General features: G+C 36.6%; 1 protein-coding gene across 2 annotated transcripts in view; it reads left to right on the top strand.

Moving 5' to 3' along the window:
- Positions 1–20,290, top strand: part of LOC107716831 (sodium/potassium-transporting ATPase subunit beta-1-interacting protein 2-like) — a 158,739-nt gene that overhangs the window by 37,458 nt on the left and 100,991 nt on the right. For both annotated transcript variants that reach the window (XM_016523419.1, XM_016523428.1), the window contains exons 2-3: positions 1,320–1,457; positions 6,228–6,308. In XM_016523419.1, the coding sequence (XP_016378905.1) occupies positions 1,320–1,457; positions 6,228–6,308 (219 nt within the window). The remainder of the gene's footprint in view (positions 1–1,319; positions 1,458–6,227; positions 6,309–20,290) is intronic.

The raw sequence follows: 20,290 nt of genomic DNA, 5'->3' as shown, positions 1-20,290 counted from the left end.
ACAGAAACTTGAAGTGTTGATATATAATTAACCATGATGTATTTTTAGATTCTAATTCTGTATGTATTCTTTTTCAATAAAATCTATAGAATTTTTAGCATTTTTTAAATTAGAATAATAATTAATTAATTATTAAAATAAATGTATAATTACGTTTAGATTAATATGAATATTAATTACATTAATATTAATATTATTGTTAATACGATTAATATTAATTAAATAATTAAACAATTTTAAGTCAACCACTGGTTTAAGATACATGTTTTTTATATTTTTATTTTTTTTATTTATTTATTTTTTTGCTCAAATTAATTGAATTTAAATAATTCTTTATTTAATCAAAGTTATAATTTAAAAATCTCAATTAATAATTAATTTCAGCAAAAGTTATTAAAAAAATATATTTTATTTCTTTGATCCACTGGGTGGACTGTAGGGTTGAACAGGGTCTCCTCTGCTGCAAAAACAGCACTGAATAGGAAACACTTAAACACAGCTTCTCGGTGCGACTCTAAGTCATTTGATTCATGCTGCTATTGAACCCTCTGAAGCCTCTATTGATGTTCACTTGAGTAGATGTTTGAAAATGCAACCGCTGAAAACACAAATGTCATTGTGACCTTAATAGCTTTATTGAACAACCTTCATCCCGAATCTTTGCTCTTAACTATCCCCCATTACATCAAAAGACAAATCAAGTGATTCAATGGTGTGATTTTTGTTTGGTTTCCTTTCCAGAAAAGACCTTGAGCATCTGAGGTTGTTAAACGGAGCTTCTTGTGAATGCAGCTGGAGACACGGGTGCTATTAGCATTAGCTTTATGAGGCTGGCTGCTTGTAGGTCCTTTGGGGATGAAGCCGTGACACCGTCTTGGTCTGCTTTTGTAAGTGCCATAGCTTGTGGTATTGACTTCAGTGTCATGTCCAATCAGTGGCTGAGATTTGAGCACCCAGAGCTGCGAGGCTGGACTTGCCAGCTTTAATTTCCAAGTCATCTCTGGTTTTTGCGAAAGGGTGGGAGGTTTGACTCCGGAGAGCGGCACGTCTCGGTCCTAATTAATCGCCTGTGTGACAGGGCTATTCCTCTGGCTGCATGTAGAATGTAGGCGTGTGTGCTTTCACATGTGGCCCTGCGGTCCGTCAACTCGCCCTGCCTTCCAGCTGACATCAAAGGGCTGTCATAATAGCAACCGCTGAACCTGGTTTAAAAGGAAATCTGTTTACGCCTTTATGCAAATAAATGCTTACATGTCACTGCATTGTCCTCGTCTTTGCTTTGTAAGTCAGTATCTTTTTCCTCTGTGTTTCATTTCTAGATCAGCATCCTGGAGCGACAGATATTTGATTTCCTTGGATACCAGTGGGCTCCGATCCTCACAAACTTCATCCATATCATCACAGTGATTCTAGGTCTCTTTGGGACAGTACAGTTCAGACCGCGATATGTGACCGGGGTGAGTTTCCACATATTTTCATATTCAGTTTGTGACATATATTCTCTTTCCCCTTTGCAGGTTATGCTTTCATTTTGCTGTATTAATACCACTGGTGTCATAAAGGTGTCTCACTTCAAATCCTAGCCAGGCACAATGCAACATAACAATAAGCAACAAATATAAGTTTTTGTCCTAACGTTTTGCGACTGTGATGAGCAACACGACATTTTGACAGTCGTTTGGTTTCAGTGGAATCTCATTGGTCTATCCTGCTCCACATGCACTCTTAAGCATCAAATATGTTATGATTGGGTGTGATTGTTGTTTCACACTGACCATGGACAGACTTTTCAATGAAAATTTTTTGTTGTATCATGCAAAGTTCACAGACAGTTGTAGGGTGTTTTTTTAGACCTGTAGTTTGCAGTTTCTCCTTACTTTGGTTCACTACATTTAAAAAAAAAAGACAACCATTTTTTAATAAAAGTTACATCTCTGCTAAAATAAACAGCCTTAACTTAAACCAGCCTAAACTGGTTTGCTGGTGTAAACTACTTTAAGCAAACCAGTTTAGGCTAGTTTCAAGATGTTAAGATGCTCAGTGAGTTTATTATAGCTTTCTACCTGGCTTGAAGATCGTTTACCTTCTGGTCAGTCTAGTTTCTGAGGCTGGCTAAACTTTTGTTTAGCTGGGCGGTGAGTTGGTCTCTCAGCCTGACCAGCTGAAAAGCACCCAAAACCCTTTGTAAAACCAGGCAACAGACCAGCCTGACCAGGCAGGAAGACCAACTAAGACCAGTTTAGGCTGGTGTTAAGATTTTTTTTTTTTCGGCAAGGATATGAGCAAACTCTTCCTTCATTGGTCAGAATCAATGGGTTTATTGCAGCTTTCTCTCGGTTCATAGAAATAATTATTTCTTATAGTTTTGGTCCAATTTTTCAATCCGAATGATTGCTGTGGTAATATATAACTAAAGAAATGAACTAAGGGACAAAATGCATCAGGTTCTGAAGCAAATTATTCAAGTGACAGTTTTACGTATGATCTATATTGGTGTCCAGTCCATCAGTTGAGTCATACCTAATATATTCTATAAAGGGAGAACAGTTGCTGTTCACCACATTCAGCATGGCTGAGATCAGACCGCTTGTTGTGACTGCCTTTCTCTACAGTCAGGTACAACGGACTTTTAACACCCTGGTCAGCGTAAGAGAGATATCAGTGTACTGACGGACCGGGTCATTGCCTCAAATGTGACTCGGGCCATGGCACCCAGTTGAGATGAAGCAGATTGCCTTTTTAGTGTTATGTGTCTCCCTTTGGAATAAACAATGCTCGATTTTTCAGTCTAGGAGCAGTGGCCGGTCAGAGAGATGGAGAGAGAGCCTCCTACATAAATAAATTGCTCATATTCGAACACTACTCTTGCTTATATCCGTTTTGGGAATGCTGTCAGGCCAGATAAATTTTTATTCTAATTCAACTTGGCACGTTCCAGTGGCTGGCAAAGGGCCAAATGAGGTTCCACTACATGCCCACATCTTCTGTATCTAATGTCCTGACAACATGTCAGATTTCAAGATGGCAAAATTCCGAGTCTCAACGGTCTGGTGCGCTCCGTTTGCAAGTGTGAGTTCTTGGGGGAAAGGTTAGGCCGAAACAGCCCTCGCTGAAAACACGTTCATTACCTCCTCCCTCTGGATCAACTCGGAATGCGTGTTGGAGATATCTAGCAGGATTATGAGACTTAATTGAAGTCAATCGCTCCGTCTAGACCCCTCCTGCTCTAACATGCGGAGGAGGCTCCTTCTTATACAGCAATGTGTGGAGATACTTCAACCACGCTGTAGTTGGAAGACAAGAGTGATGTGTTGATCTCTGGCCCTAGCCTGAGGCTCTCACAGATTTTTGCATATATAATTGCAAATCTGTAAATAAAGAACAGCTACTGTACATTGTGACTGACACGCGTATGGACGAAATGAGTCAGCCCTCTTGTACAAGGTCAGCCTTAATAAATGGCTGCAATGATGCTCAGTTTTGTTAGAGATCGACTCAGCTGCATACAACAACAGGTCATTTAATGTCCTGACTGAAAAAAAAAAAAAAAACATCTAAAACCAGCCTAAGCTGGTTGGCTGGTCTTAAGCTGGAAGCTGGTTTTAGCTGGTCTCCCAGCCTGGCCAAACTGGTGTTCAGTTGGTTTTAGCTGGTTGGTCAGTTGGTCTCCCAGCTAAAGAAGCGGCTAAAACCAGCCAACCAGCTTAGGGACATAAGACTTAACAAGTGCTGCCCAGGATTGTTTGCACTTAAGATTGAGCAGTAGCATTGCTACAACTAGTTAAGATATTAGCTACTTTTCTCAGTATCAGGAGTATCATTAGTTTTTAAATCATTTAGCGTTTCATTAGCAAAGCTGTTTTATTGACTTTTATTGACTTTAGTTGCTGGGTAGCATTGACAGACTTCATTACGTTTTCCCGGACAATATATTAGCGTGTCTATTTGTTGGTTTTATAGAAACTAACTAGTGATGACCAATTAGCAAATAAACGAATATGTATTAGATCAAATTACATAAGTATTTTTAATAATCCATATTTATTAAAACTAAGAAAGTAGCTTAAATGTAAGAAGTTACTTTCACCATGTAGCTTGTAGCGAGCTAGCCATCTTCTGTAAATGATAGCTTTCAGCTTAGCTTAGCTAATTTATTGGTAGAATTTTGGATCGGTAGCTTGGCTAGGTACCAAGGATATTATAGTTTTGAATTTTTAAATTAGTTTTTATTTTAATATCGTTTTCAAATTTCCTATAATTTCAGTTTAGTTTTAGTTAGTTTCATTAATGGTTTTGTTAGTTTTAGTTTAGTTTTTATTTTGTGAACACATTTCTATTTAGTTTTTATATATTTTAGTTTCAGTTTTAGTAATTATAGTTTAGCAGAGTTAATGGAACACTTCCAGTGTAGACCAAAGCAAGACATTCAATTTTAGCAAAGTTGAATGTTTGGACACTTTACTATTCATTCATATTCATTCATATTAAATATGTATGTAATCTTGTTAAACATGCCAATAGTTTACAAACAACAAGCTAATCAAGGTTTTCAGAGTTACTAGAAAGCTACAGGCAGTTTTTATCAGGGTTGGAGCTAAATTCTGCAGGACAATGACCCTCCAGTGCTGGATCTGAGGAACCCTGTTCTTTCTAATCGTCATTGAAACTCTTTAAACTTTATTTTTGTAATTTAAATGATGTTTGCACTTTACTTTGACGAGCCACTTCAGATGAGCAACGCAATTAATCCCAGTTCTAAAGCCCCTTTTTTATAGGACACGGCAAGCGGTGAAATCACCACTTTTCCCATTTTAATGCGTTTTGTACAGTCAAGGCAGTGCTCGTGTCATGGACTCGATGCGGACGTTGCCATAGTAATCGCAAAGCGTGACAACATGACTATTCACTAAAGTCAGCTCACTTAATTTCCAGTGATATCGTCGACTTGATTGCACAGATACTATTTAAACTGAGCTGAGCTGGACGATGACATCACTGAATCAATGATGAACTGCCTTTAACTGAAAATTGAGTGTTTACTATTGTCCTTTTGCATTGACACGCTATTTTCCTATTTGATACTGTAAAGCTGCTTTGACACAATCTGTATTGTTAAAAGTGCTATATAAATAAAGGTCACTTGACTTGACTTGACTCATCCAAAAATTGTAATTCTGTGTCTGTTAACTCTCATGTCGTGCTCGCACGTCAAGCACGCTTTTAAACGTCCGTGAGCTGTAAGGTGTGCATTGTTATTATTATTTCCATTTTCTTACATTCAAATTCTGCATACTCTATCACAGTTCAAATTAAGGAATTGAATAAAAATTTTAAAAATAATTCACAGTTCAAATCTGATTGGTGCACACCCCTAGAATCGATCTGGTACATTTGTGAAGGAAGGTTGCAGTGTCTTTGCAGATACTCATTTTTATCAAAGCTAAGTCCATATTGATCTATCTATTAGAGCCACTTTTGGGGAGCTACTCAAAATTCATGTCGCTAACTGCTCATTTTCAAGCGCTAAAGGCCATGTTTTTCCGCTCAAGTCCCATCAGGTAATTCAAATTGATTTTGCATTTCCCCTCGCTCAGTATTTCATTTGCACTCACCTGTCTCACTTTGAATTGGATCAGATAAGTGTTATTTTATCTAAAGATCACTGCCTGCCTAACAGACCTCTTACATTTTAATCAGTAAACGCATGCTACGAGCTGCTAATACTCGTGAGCGTATACCCTCGTCTTTTGAACAAATTCGTTTAACATAATGTTGGTTTGTTGCATGTCCTAATGATCTGAAACAGGATGAGACCTGTGTTTATTTAACCAAAATTTGCTTTATTTTTAAAGACACCCCCCTGCGCCGACTGCAATTTTGCTGGGGAATCTGTTTCATTGTTTTATAATCACATCCCGCTATTTCGATAAGCATTAGCTCATGAACCAGGGAACGAGCCACCCTCACAAACTCCCACACAGGGTTTCTGCTTCCGCTGCGAAATGCATCATCTGCCTGCACCGCTTCTTTGGCAGATTCCAGATTTGTGGAGGCTGAATGTTTTAAGGAACACACATCGGATAATTAATTACAGAGAAAATATCCCACTTACGCTTTTATAGGCCAATTAATCAAACATATGCAAATGTGTATTTGGTTAGTTGGTTGTTAGGGGGTCTGAGGTTAAAATAGGTCTTTCAAACACCCTCTTCCTGTCTCTTTCACAGTATGCAGTCTGGTTGGTGCTGTGGGTCGCCTGGAATGTCTTCATCATCTGTTTCTATTTGGAAGTGGGTGACCTTTCAAAGGTAACATCTGATTTTGTACTTCTTTTGCAGTGTGTAATCCCTCAGCTTGGCTATCAGTGTTTTGTGTTTATGTATAAGCTCCGCAAGCTTTTTAATAAGTATGTTGCAGATCATCAACTTGCATTACTAGTAAGGTCAGGAAAGACATTTATTGGATTTTCCTCAGTGTTTCACTGTCATAGATGGGTCTAAAATTCTATTTAGAGCTGGAAGCAGTGCTTGCATGGAGAGTTTTAAGCTAATAGAGCCTGTTTGCCTAGTCATCCAGCAGGTGACTAATCAAATAGTGAGACTGACTAGTTTGTCTAGATTTTTTAAATTATATTTTTCCTATTTCCTATATTTTCCTATTTTTCCTATTTTCCTCTTCCATTTTGTTTCATCCGTCTAGCTGTTTTTCAGAGCAAGATAGTGTTGCAACCTAGCGACCACTCAGAACACCCCAGCAACCACATAGCAATGAATTAACAACCACTCACAACACCTTAGCAACCACATAGCAATGCAATGACAACCACTCAGAACAACCGTATGAGTAGAAATGCAATCACAACACCCCAGCAACCCCGTAGTAACACAATAAAAACCACTGAGAACACCTTAGCAACCTTAGGAACCACTTAGCAATGAAATAACAACCATTCAGAACACCCCAGCAACCACATAGCAACGCTATGACAACCACTCAGAACACATCAGCAACAGCATAGCAATGCATTAACAACCATTCAGAACACCCCAGCAACCACAAAGCAACGCAATGACAACCACTCAGAACACCACAGCAACCCTACAGTAATGCAAAGAAAACCTCAGCAACTGCATAGCAACGCAATGACAACCAATCAGAACATCTTTGCAACCCCACAACAACACAATGACCACTCAGAACACTCTAGCAGTTACATAGCAACATATTAACAACCACTCAGAACACCTTAGCAACCAGATATGTTACAATGCAAGACCACCCTAGCAGAACACCCTAGCAACTGCATAGCAACGCAAAGACAACCAAGCAGAACACTCCAGCAGCTGCATAGCAACATATTAACAACCACTCAGAACACATTAGCATCCAAGGTATGTTGCAATGCAATAACAACTATTTAAAATGCCTTAGCAACATAGCGATGAGTTTTGCACAGGCCAGCACCATGCACTAAAGCTGTAAAACTTTTTCTGAAACTGTAAACATCTAGTTCTTGCATATAGTTGTAAATCTGTAAATAATTTTTTTCTCTCTCCTCTATTTTCCCATCTTTGCTTCTTTCATTTCAGCTAATAATTTATTAAATAGTCCATCGTCTGCTCATGTGTGTAGAAATAGTGAGCAAATATTTAATTAAAATGTCAAATACTGTACCCAATTAAATGGCAAACCAGCCATGTAACTTGATTACCAGGTCCATGGAGCACTTTATATGTATTACATTTTTATCCTGAAAGCTCTTACGAATCCACATCAGCAGATGAGACCCCTACCTTTATTTTATTTTATTTTTATTTATTTTTATTTTTTGTAATACTCAGTGAAGCTTGTGAATGCTTGTGAAGCATTGCAGGACAAGTGTGTTGAGGTACTATAAGGTGGCCAGAAGTGATGTAGTGTATCTCTGATGATAAAAGCGCACTATGGCAGAAGCAAATGTCTGCACTCCTTTCCTCAGGCTCAGATCTGCAATGGAGATTGATCCTTTAATCTTTAAATCACCTAGAAATGTCTGGCAGTCAATCTGGTCTTCTGGTTGATATGTCATTAATGTGCAATCTTATCAAGCATCTCAGATGACAGAATGAACATTTCACTTTAGATCTGTTGGTGCTTTCCAAGCTACAGTGTCAAAGATGTCAGGTGGATTGCCGGCTTCAGCTATCATTTCTCTGTTATAGCCTCTCACGCCATCAGGTTCTGATGTGTCACACATCAAGGTTTTTATATTAGCGAAGCCCTGGCTTACAAGATCAGGATAGCAAAGAGGGTTATATTAGGTTGGATTCCTTGTTGTACACCTTGTTGGCCTTTTTGATGAGGAGAGTATGAGAGGATCACCTTGCATTAACATGTTTCTTGTTTCTGTGTCTGGATATTCTTTAGTTGCACCTTGAGTCCTAGTTTAGAAAAAATCCCACAGTAAAGGATGCTAATAGGGATTAGAAAAAGGAAGGTGAGGAAAAGGGGGAAAAAGGATTTATCAAAAGAATTCTGGTGGAATAATTCATGGGATATTGTTTACTAAATCCAGTGACCATATCACAAGGTCAGTGTCTGTTGAATAGAATAGAAAAGAAAATAGATAGAACCTCTACTGAAAGTGAATGATTTGAAATATTGCTTCTCACGGGAGACTCCCATTACAATAGATTCCAATAGAGATGTTGCAAAGCGAATAATGAAATTTCCCTCATCTTTCTACTGTTTTGTGAACAACTCTCGTGTCATTCCAAATCTGTTAGAATTTAGTGTTTTAAAAATAATTTTAGTATTATTTATATTATAGTATTTATTAATATTTTGAATTCTTATATATATATATATATGAGCAATATCACTCTTGTACTCGAGCGATACCGGCTCTATATCAGCAGTTGTATAAATATATATATATATATATATATATAATTTTATTTTTTTAATTTTAGTTAGGTTTTAGTAATTTTATTTATTTTTTGTTATTTTAAATTTAGCTTTCATGCCTCACCGAACAATTAAAATTCTGTCATTATTTACTCACTCTCGTGTTGTTCCAAATCTGTTAGAATTTAGTATATTTAATATAATTTTAGTAGTGTTTATGTTATGTTATTACTATTTTGAATTCTTTAAAATAAAAACCAAAAATATAAAAATTATTTTAGTTTAGGTTTTAGTGATTTTGCTATGTTTGCTTTTGTTGTTTTTATTTTGTCATTTTAAGTATTTCTATTTAACTTTTAGTAATTTTAGTACTTATTAGCTTATTTAGTACATATAGCTTATTTATTTAAGTTATTTCAAATTTTCTTTTTTTTTTTCTTTTTCACCTAATTGTTTTTTTTTTTTTCAGATTTATTTCAGTTAACGAAAACGATTAAAAACGTTTTAGTTGACAGTGACAATTCTGATCCAAACAACATTGAACCCTCATGACTTCCATCGAATGGACAAATTCAAATCTTTTGTGATCTTTTGAAGGTAAAGAATTTTCAGTTTTGGGTAAACTATCCCTTTTTATTTAAGCCTCAAAATACCACCCATAAAGTGAAGCCCAGTTGATGTGGTGCAGCTTGGGTGCTGTTGGTCCACTGGATTGGCAGTCTTGATGTGTGTTTCTGAAGCTCATCATCAGAGGGGCTGGCAGCCTGTCACAGCTACAGCTTTGTGGGAAAAATCGAGAGCCTCCACAACCCTCTCGAGAGGCTCTTGGTGAGTCTTCACTGCCGTTCAACACCCTCTTCATTTTTTAACTGGAGAATTCGCACAGCTTCACATCCCACAAGGGATCTTGTCAGTCATCAGCTGGAGAAGAAAGTCACTTCGGTATCCTTGATGTCTTCACACTTGAACTTGAAGAGGCAAACAAATGGAGTTCGTGGATCTGCCTCGCAGAATCCATTCCCCAAGTCATCAACACGGCTTTAATTAGTTAGAGAAGTTATAGGATATTATTTAGCATAATTTATTTCCTTGTGACAGTGCAGCTCATGATTTATTAATGTGGGTGTAATGTGTTTAACCGGGGAGAATCCGTTGAGACCCGCAAAGCAATTAGATTTAGATCACAAAGAAACAAATGAAGATAAATACAAGAGACAATTCCTCTCTCATTTTTTTAGGTCACACGGGACTCAGTATAATTCAAGACTTACTCTGTTACTTATATCGGTATGATGTAAAGGTGCAGGAATAGACATGTTAGATCTGTTGCAAAACCTAGTGAGCTGCCTACAGTGACAGCGTTTAAAGATATCATAGAGCGTGACATGAGAACTGTTCCAAAAGGTGCTTAAACTAATGCTAGTGCTGCCTACAAATTCTAGGGCATTGCATTTTTATGCAAACAGAAATCCCAGAATGTCTTTTGATAAGCTTCGTGAGGGGGGAAAAAAATCCAAGATGGCTGCTAAAATGATAATAATTTGAAAAAAAAAAATCTAATAATAAAGAAGTTAAATCTAATTTAAAAACTATTTTACCCGATATCGTGTGCTCTGTATTTCTCTGCATGATATAGCATTGTGCCCTGATATGTGTCTTCACAGGCTGATCGTTAGCTTAGCAACATGCTAATTATCATGTTCTCATGCTAACTAAGAGTCTGCCGTGAGGAGTTCGATTTGTGAGCCCAAAGAAGTCGCTTATTAGGCACTTGTATTTATTTATTTTTCATTTTTTAGTTTAGAGTTTAGATTTTAAGTATTTTTATTTATTTATTTATTTGAAATTATTAATTTGAATCAGCAAGGATGTACAAAATTTATCAAACATGATAGTAAAGACATTTGTAATGTTACAAAAGATTTCTATTTCAAATAAATGCTATTATTTTGAACTTATTCATCAAATAATACTAAAAACAAGTTTCTTGAGTAATTTGATTTCTGAAGAATCATGTGACACTGACTGTTATAATTGCTTAAAATTCAGCTTTACCATCACAGGAATACATTACATTTTAATATATGTATATATATATATATTTATATAAAATTTTGCCTACGAAAATATAAAGACAAAGCAGAACTGTTCGTCTCCGAGCAACACACAGCGGCATTTCATTTCTTAATGCACGTTTTGAATGAATTGGGTGAACCCAGGTGAATCATTTGGCGTGTTGGATTTGAAGCGCGGCGCTGCACAGATCGATCGGTGTATGACATCAAAGTACCACGAGAGCGATTCAAAAGCATCAAAAGTCTGCTCTCTAATCGCTCTCGCGGTACTTTGATGTCACACACCGATCGATCTGATGGTGATGATCCGTTTCAAGTCGAACAATCCTAAAGATTCAATGGACCATTCATAAAGAACCATTTACTTCACTCCTGAATGAATCAGCCATTTGAACGAATCAAATGAATGAATAAATGACTCGATGACTTAATCATTAAGACATTTAACACTACCTACTGGCAGTTTTAGTTTATTATTTAGAGTATCATGTCATTAAAGAAATAATTTCATATTTCCATATTAATAATAATAATAAAATTAATAAAATAAATTATTAAAGGTCTGTTAGTTCACTCACCCGAAAATGACAATTGACCTATCGGTAAGCCCCGACCCCTTAGTTATTGTTGCGAACTCAGACAAACAAACGGAGTTCCTAACTGTCTTACAATGACAGCTGTCAGTGTGAAAAACTTGTCTCTATATCTTTTTGATAAATTTTGGACACAGAAGGACCACCATTCAAGTGGGTTTTAAATATGCCATGGAGGGATATATAAAAGATTTTAAAATAAATATTGTGGGTATTAATTTGGAAGCGAGGGTTTACAGATCACAATGCAAGTGGGAGAAGCCTCATGTTACGTTCGTCACGACCGCAGATAACAACATACCGGATCAACACTGTTCATGCATCGCAGGGTACGATTAAATTCATTTACATTTAACCAGTTTAATATGAAGAGACAGTGAAATGTAGACCTTCGTTTATATGTTTTTGAACCAGAAAACGAACGTTTTTGTCTTCATTGGGATTGGGGGCGAATGCTTTGGGACATTTTGCTCCGTTTTGTTTGGGTTTAGGAAATAGAATCAAATACATTCCATTGCCTATCCTCTAAGGATACCTGGAATCACTGTTACAAGTACCACAGGCACATCGTTTTTCCATTTTTGAAGTATAAACCCCATAAAAACGATGTGAGCTTCGGATTTTCCAATGTTTCTCTATGGCGCTGAAACCTACAGATGTCCGAGTTCCGCTCCCCGTGCAACTGATACTCGACTGCCATTGGCTCATCTGCGTTCGAGGGGAGGGCTTACCGATAGGTCAATTGTGTCAACATTTACTCACCCTCATGGTCCAAAAGAGTATATGTACTAAATTTTATCAAACAAAATATTACTTTTGCTGAAGCTACTTTTTGTAATGTCTATTTGATGCTTTACACAACAATGACTTTAAATGATCTTTTGGGAGTAATTTTCTTAGAATTAATTTGCGATTAATTAATCATGTAATTAATTAGATTAAACATTTTAATGGCTTACCAGCCCTAATATATATATATATATATATATATAGCCCTAATTTTTTTTTCAACAATAACTGACATTAGGTAGTGGGCCCAATGTAAGTGTGTAAGTATTGCCTGTTTATCCACATATTTTTATAAATCTAATCTAATATGTGAATATTCAGGAGGTTAATGTCTGTCACAAACCCCCTCTCTATCTCCAAGTCCACATGTGCATGTTTGTAATGGGATTTGGGAGCCATTACTTGAGGATAGTGGTGTTGAGCAAAAGTGACAGCAGAGATTTTGAGGAGGTGGCCAAAGTAAATAGCACAGCAGCCGCCATCCAGTCCACTAGTTTATAAGCAAACACAGACAGTCTGGCGAGAGACGGGAGTTGCCTATTGCACCTCGCTTTGCAATCTCAAAGACTCTCCCATCCCCACTTCCTCATCCCTCAGGGTAGATTGCACACTTTGCTTGCTGCTTAAGATCGAATTTAGTGAGTGATGTTGTATATTATGAGCTACCTGCATTCATATTGACTACGTTATTTTGTTTGTACATGTACGAGTCCCTTTTTAAAGTAAGCATCTTATAAGCAGTAGACATTAAGCCTACTGCTAGATGATTTTAGAAATAAAGCTAAAAATATTACTCGTTCTTTATTAAAACCAAGGCAATTTCAAACATTTTTCGCAAAACTTGAACTTAATTCAGGTATTCTCTGAATTTATTATTATTATATTATTGTGACATGATTATTTTACAGATTATTTATCATCTGTCATTCAAAATATTGGGGTCAGTAAGATTTTCTCTTTTTAAGAAATTAATACTTTTATACAGTAAGGATACATTAAATCAGTCAAAAGTGACAGTAAATACTTTTACATTGTTACAAAACATATACTGTATTTCCAATAAATACTGTTCTTTTGGACTCTCTATTAATCAAAGAATACTGAAAAACATGTATAATGGTTTTCATAAAAATATGAAGCAGAAAACTGTTTTCAACATTGATAATAATAAGTAATGTCTCTTGAGCAGCAATTTAGCATATTAGAATGATTTCTGAAGGATCATGTGACAATGAAGAATGGAGTAATGATGCTGAAGATTCAGCTTTGCATCACAGGAATAAATTAAATGTTAAAATGTATTGAAACAGAAACCAGTAGTTTAAAATTTTAATATTTCACAATATTACTATTTTGCTTTTATTTTTGATCAAATAAATGCAGCCTTGTTAAGCATAAGAGACTCAAAATGTGAGAGCATAGGCATTCAATAACATAAAAAAAAATCGACTTCCCATTAGATCCAACCATTAGTGTGTGACTTTCCATACTGAACACAATTATTTTCTAAATCTTCCCAAAGCAAATTCCTCAAGCTGTTAAGATGTTTGCCTGGTAGCATTAATTTTTATTTATTATATTGGTATTTCACAGTTGCTGTTGAGCTGGTGATATTACTGTTGAAATAACAGCAACTTAATCCGTAGAACTGTTGCCGTGGGTTTATTTCCCCCCTTACGAGGAAGGCAGCTTAAAATGCCCGGCCCTGTCAACACACTCCGAGTCCTCATATTCAGTAAAATGTTGGAAGTCTAAAAAACTGTAAGGGGTGAAAGTGATAAGGTGATTTATAGTCAATTTCACTGGGAGCTGGTGGGGAAAAGCTGGGGCTGTCAGCTCTGGCTCCTCAAAACAAATGACTTTGAGCCCATGCACTGGCTCAATAAGGCTATCATTCCCCATCAGGACACATCACTGCCACTTGGCCATGGAAAGAGTTTTTGGGGCGCTGGTGAGTCAGTGCTACACCTGTGCCGGTCTGCCTGCTCTAATGCGGCTCTTTGGCTGACAGTAAAGCTCATAGTGGTAATTGTTTGCCTCTCAGAATGCAGCAGTGTGACCGCAACACACATTTTCCCTAATAAGATAACAAAATGACATGGTCTTTGGGTTTGACAGTACTGACTTAATTTGTTAATGGATTTTCAAGTGGAAACCACAAGCTTGTTTGAATGAGAATGGGGAAGTTCTTTGGGGTGTTTTTCCATGAATATGTCATTAATGGCAGTTGTTTAGTTGTTTGTTATTTGCATTGTTTAGCAGAGTATGTATGTAGTCAAGGTTTGAGTTTTTAATATATATTTTATTATTATTAGTGCTGTCAAGTCGATTGAGACTGATCACATCCAAAATAAAAGTTTGTGTTTACGTAATATATGTGACCCTGGAGAACAAAACCAGTCATAAGTAGCACAGGTATATTTGTAGCAATAGCCAAAAATACATTGTATGGGTCAAAATTATTGATTTTTCTTTTATGCCAAAAATCATTAGGATATTAAGTAAAGATCATGTTCCATGAAGATATTTTGTACATTTCCTACTGTAAATATATCAAAACTTAATTTTTTATTAGTAATATGCATTGCTAAGAACTTCATTTGGACAACTTTAAAGGTGATTTTCTCAATATTTAGATTTTTTTGCACACAGTACTCACACATATATTATGTGATTGATATATTATTGTGGATGTGATTAATCGTGATTGATCGATTCGACAGAACTAATATATATGTATTAAATATCAAAGATTAATCTTCAGCAGCCAATACTCTTGTCTTCAATGTCAAAACAGTGTCAGAACTCCCTTATATTGTTGTGGAAACCATGGTACTTTGTTTCTTTCTTTTTTTTTAGGATTGTTTGATGACCAGAAACTTAAATATTAAATTTACATGTGAATATACAAAAGCACAAATTTAAAAGATCAGCCTTAACATTTTTGTTTTGAAAAACTGACTTATAAAATCAATATATTTTCTGCCAACAACTCTGTTAAATTTTATCAGCTTAGTTAAAGAGCATATGAAATGGCTTGACAAGTGCAGTTTTCGCGTTGATGTATTTCAGTGAAATAGGAAAATATAGGGTTCATCCACATGATTTGCTATTCGCTAGTCGGTTGCACAGGGAGAGACCAAAATCTATGTAGAACAGGATGAGTCATCAATATTTTTAGCTAATTTTCCTGGAATAGAAAGACTGTAAATTTTAATTGTGCATATCTGCTAAAAGGGAATTTTTAGTTCACACACATGGGCTAAAGCCATAAAGCTCTCATTTTGATTTTGTGCGATCTTTGAGGACATATATTTGAAGCGGCTGTAGGTTAATGTGAAGGGAGAGAACAGGGTGACAGCCCAATCTTATTTCAGATGAACATTAAGCTCTAAGGGCCTCCAGTGTTATTAAAAATGACAATGAAAGTTCCTTTCAATGTGCCATTAAGATCGGAGTGACACTAATGCACCATTCAGATGTTCTCTATGTGTGCAGGGGGTCTTACCTCTGTGTCTGAGAGGAGGAACTCCATTTTCCACACTGTCAGTTCATTTGTTGAGACCACATTTAGAGCCGGCCTCACTCGCACACGGGGCCACCGTTCAACGTAGCGCTCGTTCTAATCAACGTGCTTTTGAGAGCCCAACTGTTTTCATTGTTTGCTTCAGTATTCCAAGTTTAGTTCGTCATTATGTCCATTCGTTGTTTGGCAGTGATCTTGAGGGAAAGTCTCTTCATTAAAGACTCTTTTCAGTGGTTTTGGGAGCTACTGCCATCAATCACTTCTCGGCAGGGGGCCTCGGTTTGGGTCCCATTGCACTCTTTGTGAAGTAAGCGTGTCATCCTCAATGTCACTCAGCGCAAAACAAACAAACACACACAAACTCTAAAAAACCCACAGATCTCAGAGCAGAGAATACGCTCCCTTTATTCACCCACACAGACAATCAGATGCTGTGTTTCAGCAGGGTTGAGTCATAAATGATAATACTCAGTGCACTATTGGCAGTTTGGGAATACCTGGACTATGAAATGAGCATTGAAATGAGTACTAAACTGATGCATATTATCATATTCATAGTTTTGTTGTGTTTTATATGCAAATACTTTGTTGTGGTTTGAAGCCATAGGGGATCTTAACACTCAGGCCAACACTGCAATTCATTTTCTTTAATCAGTGTATTTTTTTTGTCTTGTTTTTTTAATAAATATATCTGTGCTGGTACTATATCAGCACATATATCAAACTTGTTTACTAGCTTAACCAGCACATATTACATTTTAAAAATATTTTGCCAGTAAAAATATGAGCCACAATGAAAACAGAACATTCCCAGGGGTATGATACATTGCATCCGATTATAGTTAATTTATTTATGGCTTATATTGGTTCATATTTCACATTCTATCTACATAAGTATCATTCCAATGTTTGGGGTTGGTAAGATTTTTAGTTTTCGAAGATTTTGAAGTTTTCAAAGTACATCCTATGCTCACCAAGGCTACATTTATTTGCACAAAAATGCAGTAAAAACAGTAATGTTATGCAATATTATTGCAGTTTAATCATAAACTTATTTGTTTTTATATATTTTTCAAATTATAATTTATTCCTGTGATGACAGAGCTGAATTTTCAGCAGCCATTACTCCAGTCTTTAGTGTCACGTGATCATTCAGAAAACATTATGATACACTGACTTGGTGCTCAAGAAACTTTTTTTTTTTTTCAGAATTTTTTTCATAAATAGAAAGTAAAAAAAAAAAATGCATTTGTTTGAAAAAAATACTTTTTCAGCATCCTTGCTGAATTAGTGTTAATTTATTTCAAACAAAAACAAAAAGTTCGGAAAAAAAAAAAATCTTACAGACCCCAAAGTTTTAATTGGTATTGTATTTAAACTGTAAATTATATGATAAGTTTTACTTTCAAACCCCCCAAAAAATGTTAGTTTGTAGTAAAATTTGATATATATTACAATGTTAACAGTTTTTTTTCCACAATTTTTTTTTTTTACTGTATATGCTAATTTACAATGAACTGTTTGTTTGTTTTGTTTTGCAGTTATAAACATTTTTTTTAAAGGGGTCATATGATGCGATTTCAAGTTTTCCTTTCTCTTTGGAGTGTTACAAGCTGATTGTGCACAGATAAGATCCCTGAAGTTGCAAAGATTAAAGTCTCAAAACCAAAGAGATATTCTTTATCAAAGTTAAGACTCTGCCACGCCCCCCTAAAACGGCTCGTTCTAACACGCCCCACATATCTACCTCACTATGTGGAAATATTTGCATAATGTGCCCAAATGTGTACACAAAGAAAGAAGGCGTGGTTTCAGTAACCGCAGTTAGTGTTGAAACAGCCATGTCAGGGAGACGCTGTGTGTTTCAGTGCAAAAGCAAAAGCACTTTATTTGGCCTTCAGAAAGTAGATGCATTTAGGAATCTTTAAGATCACTTACAACAGAACAGCAATGCATTTTATGGACGACCGTTTCGTGAACCTAGGAGAGGAGGTAATTCTGACTTTGCTATGACAATATGGCGCTTCTGAATCAGCTACTGTTTTGCTATTAGTTTAAGTATTTGCTATTGACTGTTCAAATGCGGAGTTTTGCGCATCGTGTATGTCTGTGTGTGTGTGTGTGTGCGTGCGTGCGCACGCGTGAATGCACTGGGTTAGCTGGCCAATCAGAGCAGACTGTGCTTGTCGGAAGGCGGGACTTTGTAGAAAACGAAGCGTTTGAGAGAGGCGGGGCATAGAGGACCTACAATAATGTACAGTATTTGAAAAATAATGTGTTTTTTGAACATTAAAGCATGTCAACATATTCTGTTACACCAAATACGCAAAATAATGATCTTTAAAAAAGCATCATATGACCCCTTTAAGTGCAGCACTAACCAGGATAAACCAGTCTAGAAAGTCAGGCATGCTGAGATATCTGCCAACCGTGTTTCATCAATTGAAGAAAGATGGAGTGATTTGTCAGGGCTTGACCAGTAGATGCGCGAGGAACAACTTGTCATTCCTCAACATGGTTTCAGCCACTCAGAGGGAGATGTGTCAGCAGCATGAGCCTAAAACAGGCTCCAAAGGCTCAGTATGCAATCAAAGCCCCAGACCACCCACCCCTCTCATGCGGAACAGGAAGCTGGGTGGTAAAAAAAAAACACCCTGCATAAAAGCTGCATAAATCAGAATCCCAGAGGAGGCAGCGTTTGAACAGAGAGAAGTTCCTTTACATGCTGTAATATGATGAAATGTGAGTTCAGACAGCAAAGGCAGAACACTTTAGCATTGTGTTCTCAGAGTTGAATCATAGAGTAAATGCAGGCATGTAGTTCAACCTTCACTGTAGTGTCTCAAAAGCATCAGTGCTTTGTTGGAAGTGCAGGGGTATTAGGTGATCACACAAGAATGTTTTTTCCACATTTTTCAAAGCTTTATTCTTTTGAAAGTAGAAGTGAGGAAATGACTCTGTTACTGGCTTCCGCAGTCTTTGAAACACCCTCACATCAAGATTGAACGATTCACTCCAACCAGGCGTCTCTTTGCTTCATAGAAGATTCACTGATCAACATCCTCTTGTGCCGTAATCCGTGTTGAACGACCGTCACTCAACCTACGCAGTGAAATGTTATTAGCATATTAAATACACCCACAAATTTGAACTTTTAAAGAGACGTGTGACTGAAATTGCTATGGGCTACTTAAATTGTTTTCATTCTAATACAAGTATTCAGAATGAGGCTTTTAGAGGAATTGTTGACCTTTGTGTGGATAGATCAAGGAGTGTCATTAAGGTGATCTAATTCAACCTATATTAAAGGGGTCATATGATTTGGGCGGCGTTATGCAAATCTTCCCACATAGTGAGGTAGATATGTGGGGGCGTGTTCGAACGAGCCGTTTTAGGGGGGTGTGGCTGACTCTTAACTTTTATAAAGAATATCTCTTTGGATTTGAGACTTTAGTCTTTGCAAATTTACAGATCTTCTTTATGCACCAAGAGCTTGTAACACTCCAAAGAGAAAGGAAAAAATGAAATCGCATCATATGACCCCTTTAAATGTGTACTGTCCAAGGTGGCTGTATGCAATGATTGTTGATTTGGTCAGATTGTGTCAAATGGATGTATTCAATTCAAGTGGTTTCAGCAGTTGTAGAGTTGTAGGGTTTTTGTGTAGTTGTATGTCATTTACATAATGTCTTTGAGCTGTGTTGACTCAAGCACTGCTGTAGTATGTTGCAAAGTCGAAGGTACTGATTCAACTTCACATTTAGCGACTTACACACAGGACGTACATTCACTGACATGTGCAGGACTTGAAGTATTACAAACCATTTGATAAGCAGCTTTCATATTATTTCTGATGACAGAAATGCCTATACTGTGCCGCCTTCATTTATTTTAAAAGTGAACCTTCCATAATGTAAAGTGGCTTGTTTGTAATTAAAGAAGTTTGTTAAAACAACTGTTTGCATCTTGCCTTTATTTTTAACTTTGTAGTATGAGCAGAATTCTACTGTGTTCCCAGACTAAAGTTGAATTTAACTTTATGGATTGATTTGATGTACTCAGTGTTGTTTTCAATGTAACTCTGCAAGTTGTCACAAATTATTTCCTGACAGTTACTGTCAACTCTCCTAATCTAACCTGGTTGGAGTACAGTAATGTCAACTCCTTACACTGGAGTTAAAACTTAATCGTGTTAAATTGTCACTCTTTACTCTGGTGTTGAAGAAAAATTAACTCCCTGTGGTGTGGACCAGAGTTGTTTTACAGTGTAAATATAACTCTGTCCTAGTTTTAAATCAGTCGATCCCAGCTCAAGGACATTATATAAATGACATACAACTACATAAAAACCCTGTGTGTGTGTTTGTATATGTGTGTGTGCGTGTGCGTGTGAATATATATATATATATATATATATATAT

The sequence above is a fragment of the Sinocyclocheilus rhinocerous genome, unplaced genomic scaffold (assembly GCF_001515625.1).
Source record: "Sinocyclocheilus rhinocerous isolate Xijiao unplaced genomic scaffold, SAMN03320098_v1.1 scaffold1874, whole genome shotgun sequence".
In the NCBI taxonomy this organism is placed as follows: domain Eukaryota; kingdom Metazoa; phylum Chordata; class Actinopteri; order Cypriniformes; family Cyprinidae; genus Sinocyclocheilus; species Sinocyclocheilus rhinocerous.
Note: the sequence above shows the minus strand (reverse complement) of the source record. Positions and strands in the feature narration are given on the sequence as shown.